The sequence below is a fragment of the Salvelinus namaycush genome, chromosome 28 (genome assembly GCF_016432855.1).
Source record: "Salvelinus namaycush isolate Seneca chromosome 28, SaNama_1.0, whole genome shotgun sequence".
Classification (NCBI taxonomy): Eukaryota; Metazoa; Chordata; class Actinopteri; order Salmoniformes; family Salmonidae; genus Salvelinus; species Salvelinus namaycush.
The window spans coordinates 17,783,191-17,796,102 of record NC_052334.1 but is presented as its reverse complement, the minus strand read 5'-3'; the positions used below and the strand labels follow the sequence as shown (position 1 = coordinate 17,796,102).

At 43.2% G+C, this 12,912-nt stretch overlaps 1 protein-coding gene across 1 annotated transcript in view; it reads left to right on the top strand.

Annotated features, from left to right (window-relative positions):
• The window catches only part of LOC120023797 (protein Daple-like), an 85,782-nt gene extending 82,813 nt beyond the window's left edge, over nucleotides 1–2,969 (top strand). Inside the window, exon 32 of the mRNA XM_038967908.1 lies at nucleotides 367–2,969. Coding sequence (XP_038823836.1) covers nucleotides 367–1,332 — 966 coding nt within the window. The 3' untranslated portion in view covers nucleotides 1,333–2,969. The remainder of the gene's footprint in view (nucleotides 1–366) is intronic.
• Nucleotides 2,970–12,912: the final 9,943 nt, after the last annotated feature.

Here is a 12,912-nt window from a genome sequence, read left to right as displayed (position 1 = left end):
AACTCCTTCAATACTGTTGGAAAAGCATTCCAGGTGAAGCTGGTTGAGTGCCAAGAGTGTACAAAGATATCATTGGGGCAATGTATGGCTACTTTGAAGAATCTCAAGTATAAAATATATTTGTATTTGTTGAACACCTTTTTTGGTTACTACATGATTCCATAGGTGTTATTTCATGTCTTTATTATTATTCTACAATGTAGAATTTTTTTTAAATAAAGAAAAACCCTTGAATTCCCAGTGATCCAGGAATTTGAGCATGGAGAGTTATAGCTCTGGATGGACTCCCTCCCTGGGTGATGAGGGTTTATTTCCTTGACGAATCTGTCTACATACTGTTTCTGTCTCCCTTCTCCCTCCCCTCAGGTGCAGTCAGGCAGTCGGGAAGATCTGGTGGCGGACTACTTCAACCCATTAGAACAGAGAGAGAGATCCACCCTTTGTCGGCCCTCTCCTCTGAGAGATGGAGCCAAGACCCCCACCAGCTATGTTACGCCCACTGTAAAGAGAGACACAGACCTCCACCAGGCTGGCGAGGGGCCAGGCAGGACCTCCAAACCAGGCCAGTGTGTCAAGCCCAGCGTCCGGCTACAAGAGGGATCCACCTCCACGCCCCAGTCCCACTCACAGACCCTACCCAACCGGACCAGCAACGGGTTAGGGACAGGGGGGCGGCCTTTACCCCTGGGACCCTTTTCACCCTGTGGAGGACGTCTGGGCAGCAGCAGTTTGTCTCGGACCTTCAGCCTGGCCTCCGCTGACCTGCTGCACTCCAATGGTCCAGGTAGCTACCTGCCAGACATGGAGGCAGGAGGCTCGCCCAGCCGAGGTGGTGGGGATGGGGTGGTCAGGAGGCCTGGGGCTGGAGCCACGGCCAGGGAGCGCCCCCAGTCTGCCAGGTTAGCAGGACCCTTGGACATAGACCCCCGCAGACTGTCTCTGGCTCCACCCAAAGAGGAACCTCTCAGCCTGGCCCCTCCCCAGCACCACTCCTCCCTGTCCCTGCAGCCCAAGTGCTACGGAGGGAGAACAACACCAGGCTCCACCCCCAGGAACAACAGCCCCAGCTCCGGACTGCAGCAACAAGGACAGCCCACCCACCAGAAGAACCACTGTGGGGAGGTTGCCATGTTGAGGGCAGCGCCGGCTCTGAGGCTGGAGGAGCCACAGGAGGGGGATGCGAGGCTCCAGGCTAACTGCCCGCTGCTGAAGAAACCAGAGGTGGGGGGAGGAGGGGGGCTGAGCTGCAGCACAGAGGAGCACCCCAGGAGCACCTCCCCAGACCCCAACAACGACCCTCAGACTGTGTGGTATGAGTACGGCTGTGTCTAGGAGCCGTTATTGTAGTGGCAGGCTTCAGTACTGTACAAAACCTTTTCTTCCTGCTAAACCACAGGATACCTGGTCTGGCACCGCTAGGCTGGTCCTCACTGTACTGGACCACATCCTTTCTGTTTCTGACCATTTGAAACTTCCTAGCTGCTTTTAAAGCTTCATAAAGGAAATTCTACCCCAAAGAGAACACCACACCACAGGGCGCTGTACCCAGCTGGCAACATATGGTTGATTTGCATGACCAACACGTGGGCATGGTACTTGGGACCGCCAGTGCCGCAGTTACATTAACGTGTACAGGAATGCTTTGAGGAAGGCAAAAGCACTAGAGAGCAACGAATGTATTTTTCTTTTCTTCTATTGGACAACACTGGTTGCTCTATGTGCACTGTATGCACAGCACAGTGGGTCTGGCCCTGTCCAATGAGTTCTATTCTGAATCTGAAAAACTAACATTTTGGGGAAGGAGAGAAAGACCACTCCCAGAGTAATTGCATGGTAACGTCTGTCCTCCATCTTTAGGAGCTTGAGGACAGATTGTTTATCTCAACACAGCCTCAGTGACACATTACTGGAAATGGGTCCGCTCCCACTTTGAAGATGCTGTTTTCTGTTGCGTCTGTGGGTGACCCAAACTATAGGCTTTTGCGTATATCTCATCTCAAAGTGAAACTGGCTTGTGGGGAGCATGTAATTCATCCCATATCTGTTTTTGTGTACGCGAGGCAGGACGAAACAGGCAGATATACCATAGAGGGAGGGAACACCAGACTGACCAACTCATGAAGAGAGACAAAGCAGGGCTTTTTGTAGCAAGAGGGGACCATTTCTGGAGGAAAGGATTGAGTGAGTTTAAGATGAAGAAAGATGGAGATTTGGAGATGATTGACATAATGGTGATGATGGACAGAGAGAAATTAAGAAAGATGAATGAGAGTTTGAGACATTGGTCAGGTTGAAGAATTAAAAAATGAAATGTATAATGTTCTCCATGACTAACCACCATTAATGCCCCCAGAAAACTGATCCCTATACAATAGATATCTTGTATGTGCAGAAAATAAATCTTATTTTCCAAATACAATCCGAAGAGCACTATAAGACAAGGATGAATAAGTAGATATGTGTCTGAACACTGGATACATTTTTATTACAGAAAACTAATCGGTGACATTATCGACAAGAGGCTATTAAAGGATTGTCTTTTTAGTTTTGAATTATTGATAGTGGAATTATAGTTGGAATTATTACATTTTGTATATTCTTTTTACACCACTACCCAGCTCTAAAATGTCAGTAAGACTCAATGTATTATGTTATGTTATGTTCCTCTCAAATGACAAAACTATGTCTGCTTGTTTGTGTTTTTATCTTCTCACCTAAATGAGTTTGTTGTGAAGTTGAGTGTGTGGTTCACTAAGGGTGGTGTCATTTTGAATTGTGCACAACCTCTCATTATCGTAATGTATTGATGCGTTTTCTGTATTAGTAAAAAGCCAGTGGATAAAAATCTCATTAGACTCCTCTATTAGGTAGACGACTAGTCCGCCTATTAGAGTGTATTATAGTACAGTTGAAGTGGGAAGTTTACATACACTTAGGTTGGAGTCATTAAAACTTGTTTTTCAACCACTCCACACATTTCTTGTTAACAAACTATAGTTTTGGCATGTTGGTTAGGACATCTACTTTGTGCATGACACAAGTAATTTTTCCAACAATTGTTTACAGACAGATTATTTAATTTATAATTCACTGTATCACAATTCCAGTGGGACAGAAGTTTTTGGGTCGATTGAAGGTAGGCCTTGAAATACATCCACATCTTCAAACTCAGTGCCTCTTTGCTTGACATCATGGAAAAATCAAAAGAAATCAGCCAAGACCTCAGAAAAAAAAATTGTAGACCTCCACAAGTCTGGTTCATCCTTGGGAGCAATTTACAAACGCCTGAAGGTACCACGTTCATCTATACAAACAATAGTACGCAAGTATAAACACCATGGGACCACGCAGCCGTCATACCGCTCAGGAAGGAGATGTGTTCGGTCTCCTAGAGATGAACGTACTTTGGTATGAAAAGTGCAACTCAATCCCAGAACAACAGCAAAAGACCATGTGAAGATGCTGGAGGAAACGGGTACAAAAGTATCTATATCCACAGTAAAAACGAGTCCTATATCGACATAACCTGAAAGGCCGCTTAGCAAGGAAGAAGCCATGCTCCAAAACCGCCATAAAAAAGCCAGACTACGGGTTACAACTGCACATGGGGACAAAGATCGTACTTTTTGGAGAAATGTCCTCTGGTCTGATGAAACAAAAATAGAACTGTTTGGCCGTAATGACCATCGTTATGTTTGGAGGAAAAAGGAGGATGCTTGCAAGCCGAAGAACACCATCCCAGCCGTGAAGCACGGGGGTGGCAGCATCATGTTGTGGGGGTGCTTTGCTGCAGGAGGGACTGGTGCACTTCACAAAGTAGATGGCATCATGAGGCAGGACAATTATGTGGATATATTGAAGCAACATCTCAAGACATCAGTCAGGAAGTTAAAGCTTGGTCACAAATGGGTCTTCCAAATGGACAATGACCCCAAGCATTCTTCCAAAGTTGTGGCAAAATGGCTCAAGGACAACAAAGTCAAGGAATTGGAGTTGCCATCACAAAGCCCTGACATCAATCCCATAGAAAACTTGTGGGCAAAACTGAAAAAGCGTGTGCGAGCAAGGAGGCCTACAAACCTGACTCAGTTACACTAGCTCTGTCAGGAGGAATGGGCCAAGATTCACCCAACTTATTGTGGGAAGCTTGTGGAAGGCTACCCGAAATGTTTGACCCAAGTTAAACCATTTAAAGGCAATGCTACCAAATACTAATTGAGTGTATGTAAACTTCTGACCCACTGGGAATGTGATGAAAGAAATAAAAGCTGAAATAAATCACTACTATTATTCTGGTATTTCACATTCTTAAAATAAAGTGGTGATCCTAACTGAACTTAGACAGGGAATTTTTACTTGTATTAAATGTCAGGAATTGTGAAAAACTGAGTTTAAATGTATTTGGCTAAGGTGTATATAAACTTCCGAATTCAACTGTATATACTGTAAGATATGTAAACATTATGTAGTAGAGCATGAAAATATTTGGCACTCAAATCTTCCTTCAACTTGTTCTATTCAGACACCAAACAGATTGATCAAAGGTTGGCATGATTGGCATTCCCAAGAGGAACATCAGCTGTTTGCTGTGGATCACACACAGGCCTAGGTAGCATAGCAGTTAAGAGCATTGAGCCAGTAACCGGAAGGTTGCTGGTTTGAATCCCCGAGCCAGCAAGATGGAAAAATCTACCGTTCTGCCCTGGAGCAAGGCAGTTAACCAACAACAACAACGGCTCCTTGGGCGCTGATGACATGGATGTCGATTAAGGGAGCCCACCGCACCTCTCTGATTCCGAGTTAAATGTGGAAGACACATTTCGGGTGAATGCATTCAGTTGTGCAACTGACTAGGTATCCTCCTTTCTTTCCTCTCTTTTCTATGCACAATACGTGTTCCATCACCATGTGTTTTGTCCGACTGGTATGTCGGTTCTGTGTATACTGTACAGTAGGTTAGAGATTGGAGTTTGATAATCGTGACCAAACACTACTAAAAAATGACTAGTTATGACAGACCTACAAACATGCAAAGATACTGAAATTTTAATATAGCAAATGTTTGTGATTTGTTTTCATAGCTTAATGAAGATGCATAGACCTTTTTTGTCCAAAAACAATTGAAACCTTTTTAAATAAAGTTTTGTAAAATGTAGTTTATCCTGCCTGTCTTTGTAGGCCGATTTATGTTACTGTGTGACAATAGTCAGGGTAATATGTGATGGTTTTACCCACACCATGCAACTGATAAAATATTATTAGAGTGTCAGTCCCAGCATGAATAGACACACAGTAGGAGTGTAGTTTACTGGAAGGAGGAGGACAGGGAATTCACTCACATGATGATAGATGTAGTTCAAGATGTCCTGCACTGGCGCAACGATCATTCTTATCATGAAAGTGTGGTTTTGATATATATTTTTCTCACCTCACACACATTTCGCGGGAAAATGTTCTGTGGCGCTGAGGGAAACACCTTGGGACCGCCTGCCTCTGACGTTCCTCAGTGGCACTCTTGTGTGGTATAGCAGGGTTACTTTCGGATTAGTAAAAAAAAAATGCGATTCTTTCTTCAGAGCACTGACCGAGTTGCTACGGAGAAACCTATGGCCTCTCACCATCAGACAGCGCGCGCGCAGCCTATTACAAGGGGGGCAGATAAGGTAAACATATTTTTATTTTATTTATCCTATCTTTATAATAATGCAACACGTGCTTTATTTTGTAACACGTGCTTTATTTAGTCAACTGTATATTCTAAACCTAGTCCATTGCCCCAAAGACTCATTCTATGTATTTTTTTTATAGGCTAAGCCTTGGTAGCTCTAATTGGTTTTAAAAACGAATTGTTTGAAATGACCATTTTTGCAAATAATTCCTAAATGCTGTGCTATTGCAATTGTACAATAAGCTTTCCAGTGTTTGTTGTCTGAGGGAAGTAGCCTAAATTGTGTATATTATAGAATACATGTATGTATCCAATTTTAGCTTCTTCTAATGCAACTATCTTATTAAACATCATGTAGGCTATACTGAGAAAAAAACTAAATGCTGTGTTGTGGACAGTATTTAGCCAGAGTATATATATTGTGGACAGATTTCAGCTTGGAGACCAATGCGATAACAGGTGCAAGGTTTGGAAAGAGTTGTCTATATTGTTAAGTGGGTAATATACATTTTTTCCAGCTTTTAAAATATTACACTGTCCAAGCAGTCATTGTCCAATACCTCTGCAAGTGAGTATAGTGGAATAATTATTCTATGGGCGTTTAGGACAAGAAGTAGGAAGTCAAACTAAGTCAATGTGCCAATGCATTCTTTTTGTGGTCCCCCAGTCACTTGGAGTTTTTCTTAGTGGGCTAAGTAATGCCCTCAGGGAGCCAGTCTCCGGTGTATTGGTCTATGAATGATTGGTCTATGACTGAATAGGTTGACTGGCATTGAGCTATGAACTGGTTCGGATTTAGTCACTCACACACACACACACTTGCCTCAAGCAAGTGGCTCTTTGGAAAGCCGATTAGATACTGCTGAAATTAAACCGACATGAATTGGATCTCTATACTCATTGCTGACTCACAGCACAGGAGTGCCTTCAGTTAGACATTACCTCCAAGGTCTGATTGCTGCTAATTGTGCTGTAATGTTTGTGGTCTGCAGTCAATATTGTGCCAAAAAGCTCCCCCCTGCCAGAATACCCCCCCCCCCCTTCGCATGAGTTCCCCCTTCAAGCAAGTTGCAGCAATGAAGAACTGAGTGTGTGCGCGTTCACGCGAAGGGGGGGAGAATTCTGGAAGTGGGGAGCTTTTCGGCACAACACCGGCACTGGTGGAGAAAGTTAGGATATGCATCTTGGTGGTTCTTGAAAGTCAGGACACTCCTTGTCCGGCAGGGAAACCTTATTATAGATTTTGTTGCATTATTTGAGCTCAAAATGTACATTTACCAACATGTTATAAGGAAAAATATTTGTTCTGGGAATTTTCTAAATACTTATTAAATTCCATGTCGGCTCTATGACTGGAAATGACATTGTCCGGAGCAAAGGATCCCAATTTTCAAACTCTCCAAATGGATATTAACTGAAAAAGGATATTATGTAGTTTCTTGCAATAGCCCTATCTGAATTCAAAGAATATTTATTTCAAAACTGTGATTCCAAAATTTGGTCAACTCCGTTAGATTGTCTAGTATCCTCAATGAATAATACATGAGCAGGGTCAGCTATACCATAAGCACTGACCCCTTAATGTCCTCATTACGTTTAAACTCAGCAAAAAATAAACGTCCCTTTTTCAGGACCCTGTCTTTCAAAGATAATTCGTAAAAATCCAAATAACTTAAAAGATCTTCATTGTAAAGTGTTTAAACACTGTTTCCCATGCTTGTTCAATGAACCATAAACAATTAATGAACATGCACCTGTGGAACAGTCATTAAGACACTAACAGCTTACAGACGGTAGGCAATTAAGGTCACAGTTATGAAAACTTAGGACACTAAAGAGGCCTTTCTACTGACTCTGAAAAACACCAAAAGAAAGATGCCCAGGGTCCCTACTCATCTGTGTGAACGTGCCTTAGGCATGCTGCAAGGAGGCATGAGGACTGCAGATGTGGTCAGGGCAATAAATTGCAATGTCCGTACTGTCGGACAGCTGATCGTCCTCGCAGTGGCAGACCATGTGTAACACCACCTGCACAGGATCGGTACATCCGAACATCACACCTGCGGGACAGGTACAGAATGGCAACAACAACTGCCCGAGTAACACCAGGAACACACAATCCATCAGTGCTCAGACTGTCCGCAATAGGCTGAGAGAGGCTGGACTGAGGGCTTGTAGGCCTGTTGTAAGGCAGGTCCTCACCAGACATCACCGGCAACAACGTCGCCTATGGGCACAAACCCACCGTCGCTGGACCAGACAGGACTGGCAAAAAGTGCTCTTCACTGATGAGTCGCGGTTTTGTTTCACAAGGGGTGATGGTCGGATTCGCGTTTATTGTCGAAGGAATGAGCATTACACCGAGGCCTGTACTCTGGAGCGGGATTGATTTGGAGGTGGAGGGTCCGTCATGGTCTGGGGCAGTGTGTCACAGCATCATCGGACTCAGCTTGTTGTCATTACAGGCAATCTCAACGCTGTGCGTTACAGGGAAGACATCCTTCTCCCTCATGTGGTACCCTTCCTGCAGGCTCATCCTGACATGACCCTCCAGCATGACAATGCCACCAGCCATACTGTTCATTCTGTGCGTGATTTCCTGCAAGACAGGAATGTCAGTGTTCTGCCATGGCCAGCGAAGAGCCCGGATCTCAATCCCATTGAGCACGTCTGGGACCTGTTGGATTGGAGGGTGACGGCTAGGGCCATTCCCCCCAGAAATGTCTGGGAACTTGCAGGTGCCTTGGTGGAAGAGTGGGGTAACATCTCACAGCAAGAACTTGCAAATTTGGTGCAGTCCATGAGGAGGAGATGCACTGCAGTACTTAATGCAGCTGGTGGCCACACCAGATACTGACTGTTACTTTTGATTTTGATCCCCCCCTTTTGTTCAGGGACACATTATTCAATTTCTGTTAGTCACATGTCTGTGGAACTTGTTCAGTTTATGTCTCAGTTGTTGAATCTTGTTATGTTCATACACATATTTACACATGTTGAGTTTGCTGAAAATAAACGGAGTTGACAGTGAGAGGACGTTTATTTTTTTGCTGAGTTCAGTGCAACAAGACAACCCATCGTCTGGAAAGTTCTCTACTTTTAATAGATTTAAACAAATATTGGAATCCCCACTGCCACATTTAATTAGGTTTTAGAGTTATAAAGCAACTGAGGAAAAACAATCGCTACTTTGTATACCATTTGAATAAGGACATTTTTTATTTGTCAACACTAAGACATCAACTGTCAGATTTTTGTCTAACATCAACTCATTCAGAGTGCTGAAAGTTATAATAATGGTTATTAGGGATTTTCAAATGAATCATTTTCCATTTTTTACAATGTTTGTATACAACTTTTATTTTTAGAGGCAAAAATATGTCTGAGTATCTTATCAACTCTGTCAGTGGCTTGTCAACTCCTTCACTGATGGCTAACCCCCTTAAGATAGATTTCTTTTTTTGTGGGGAGGGGGACAATATTCCGATTTTTTTTTTTTTGAAGTACTGTTCGATGCTTAAACTATTGAACTATTTGATGTGCTAGACCTAAGGTATAATGCTTGCTTTAAATGTTTAGTTTTCTAAATCTAGAAAAACATGCCCTGTAGCATTTAATAGTGCTATAAAACAAAAATTAATTTTGGAGATTTGTTTTCCAAATTTAAATAATTATTGCCCAACAAGGCCTTTAAACACTTGTTGGGCAATAATTGTAAAAATGCCTTTTCTGGTGTCTGACGGAGTTGAGAGAAATCCAGTTAGTTGCATTTTATGAAAAAAGTAAAGAATGAGGTTGTGGGGTTACATGGTGTGATAGCTGATACTTTGGTCTGTCAAAAATATATATTTAAATATATATTTAAGGAAAATATTTGTGGGAAAAAATGTCAGATTGTCCAGTCTTTCAAGAGTCTGACCTACACAGTCCTCTTTATGACCATAACATAATGCCAGCCACATCCTGCAGAAAGGACAGGGGGGTTCTGTTATTGATCTAACATATTCATACTAGAAATCCTAATCCAATATCAATCAGTAGCTAATGTTCTGCATTGGACCATTAAGCATTTTACATCAAAAACAAACGTGTGTTTGTAATTGGATAATTGCAGTTAGTACCGCCCTTTTTCACTCTGCTTCAAAACATTTGATGCCTACTGAACACACCCCTTCCTACACTCATCAGTATCAGTTGTGATGGTTTATGGTTTTGTGTTGACTTATATCTCCATCTGCAGATGGGCCTATTCAGACATGTTATGAGAACAAAGGTAAGAGCAGAATAACTCTGATGGATATTTTCATTATGGAATATTATCACACAGTAGGAAGGACCTGTGAGGGTAATGATGCATTTTAATATTTCATCACTACATTCTTGATTATCATAATATTGATTTGAGATGAGAGCTCCTTGTTCTTCAGCAGCACATGTTACTACTCCAGGCATGAGTACAGTACACCTTGGGAACATGATCAAATGTTGTTTCCTATAGTTAATTTCTTGTATTTTGTGTTGCTTTAAAGTGCTTTGAGATTATGTAATGAGTAGTGCTATAAAAGTTGAATCGATTATCTTCCGTGTCCTGTTTCCATGGTCACCGTGCTGTCTTCCCTCTGTATTGACTGTCTTGTATTTCTGATATACAGCCTCAGTTGTTCCAGTTTAGGTTGCCAAGGTTACATGCATAGGGCTGTTGGCAGGCTCACTAGTCACCTGGTAGCAAGGCCTGGCCAATCGATAACTATGTAGGCCAGGCCAGCTAGTAGAGCACAGACCTCACCTGGCTGTGTCTGCCTGTGTGATGAACCAGAGGTAATTTCACATAGAACAGCAAAAGCTCTTGGGAAATCACATGAGCTAGTGTGTTGGATTCATCATGCCTGAACAGAGCAATGCCCTGTATTTTAATCATGGTCACACAATGAATTATTTTACAATGTTACTCGTGTAATTACAACATTACTACACAGGTATAATTGAATTTGATTTCAATAGGCTTATCATTGAGGTCAATTATTTATTTTTTTACAAAAGAGCATATGGCTGTGAAGTCATGACTGGGATGATGTTATCTTGATCTCTTCTATGTCCTGCAGGCCTGTTGTGTAGGGCTAGGCTATGTCTGAATTCTCCACCCTTCTCATGAAGTGTGCACTTGCATAGGATTGGTGTAAGAATTGGCAGGAGGCAGTTTCCTCCATTGCTAAATTAATGCAAGAAAGTGTGCAAGTGCACACTTCAGGAGATGGTTGGCAAATCAGGACATAGCCCTAGTCAGAGAAAGTGGGGAAAACTGTTCCCTGATCTCCTCATTCCTCCTGATGTCCCTCACAGGAGCACAGGAAAATCACTCTAATTGGTCTGGAGTTGTGGGGGAACACAAAACACACACACAGCAGAAATGGAGAAGCTATGGTGATCAAATCAAACTTTATTTGTCACATGCGTCGAATACAACAAGTGTAGACCTTACAGTGAAATGCTTACTTACAAGCCCTTAACCAACAGTGCAGTTCAAGTAGAGTTAAGAAAATATTTACCAAATAAACTAAAGTAACACAATAACATAACAATAACGAGGCAATATACAGGGGGTACCGGTACCGAGTCAGTGTGCGGGGGTACAGGTTAGAGGTAATTTGTACATGTAGGTAGGGGTGAAGTGACAATGCATAGATAATAAACAGCGAGAAGCAGCAGTGTACAAAACAAAGGGGGGGGGGGGGGGGGGTCAATGTAATTGTTTGTGGGCCATTTTATTAATTGTTCAGCAGTCTTATGGCTTGGGGGTAGAAGCTGTTCAGGAGCCTTTTGGTCCTAGACTTGGCGCTCCGGTACTGCTTGCCATGCGGTAGCAGAGAAAACAGTCTATGACTTGGGTGACTGCTGTCACTGACAATTTTATGGGCTTTCCTCTGACATTGCCTATTATATAGGTCCTGGATGTCAGGAAGCTTGGCCCGAGTGATGTACTGAGCCGTACACACTACCCTCTGTAGCGCCTTAGTCAGATACAGAGCAGTTGCCATAGCAGGCGGCGATGCAACCGGTCAGGATGCTCTCGATGGTGCAGCTGTAGAACTTTTTGAAGATCTGGGGACCAATGACAAATCTTTTCAGTCTCCTGAGGGGGAAAAGGTTTTGTCGTGCCCTCTCCATGACTGTCTTGGTGTGTTTGGACCATGATAGATAGTTGGTGATGTGGACACCAAGGAACTTGAAACTCTCAACCCGCTCCACTACAGCCCCGTTGATGTTCATGGGGGCCTGTTCGGCCTGCCTTTACCTGTAGTCTGCGATCAGCTTCTTAGTCTTGCTCACATTGAGGGAGAGGTTGTTGTCCTGGCACAATACTGCCAGTTCTTTGACCTCCTCCCTATAGGCCGTCTCATCGTTGTCTGTGATCAGGCCTACCACTGTTGTGTCGTCAGCAAACTTAATGATGGTGTTGGGGTCGTGTTTGGCCACGCAGTCGTGGGTGAACAGGGAGTACAGAAGGGGACTAAGTACACACCCGAGGGGCCCTATTGTTGAGGATCAGCATGGCAGACGTGTTGTTGCCAACCCTTACCACCTAGGGGCGGCCCGTCAGGAAGTCCAGGATTCAGTTGCAGAGGGAGGTGTTTAGTCCCAGGGTCCTTAGCTTAGTGATGAGCTTCGTGGGCATTCTCACATAGGTGTTCCTTTTGTCCAGGTGGGAAAGGGCAGTGTGGAGTGCAGTAGAGATTGGGTCATCTGTGGATCTGTTGGGGCGGTATGCCATTTGATGCACATGAAGTAGTAACTTCACCCTGATTCCAAACACCTCACAGATTACAATAGATTTCCTGTCTGAATACTGCAGTGAGAGTAATATGTGTGTACTGCCAATGTTTTTTTGCACACTTTTATAATAAGCAAAGATGACACTTATGAGTAAAACTTGCCAATAGTTGCAACTGTAACATACTGGTATGTTATTTCAAGATGTGAGTGGCCATTGCTAATTCCAGTTGAGTTAAGATTGTCACAGTCTGCTGGTGAAGCATTGTTCTTAGAATGATATATTTAGACATGGACTATCAGATTACTCTCATTGTATGTATTTTCATTTCAGGACATTGACTTGTTGGGTTTTTTTCTCTTCCAGAGCTGAGTTGGAGATATGGCCTTTGTGTTGAGTCAACCTAACCATGGGTCTCACAGCCTGGTAGTGTGTGGGTGCTACTACTAACAGAAAGGAACATGGCATTTGGGCC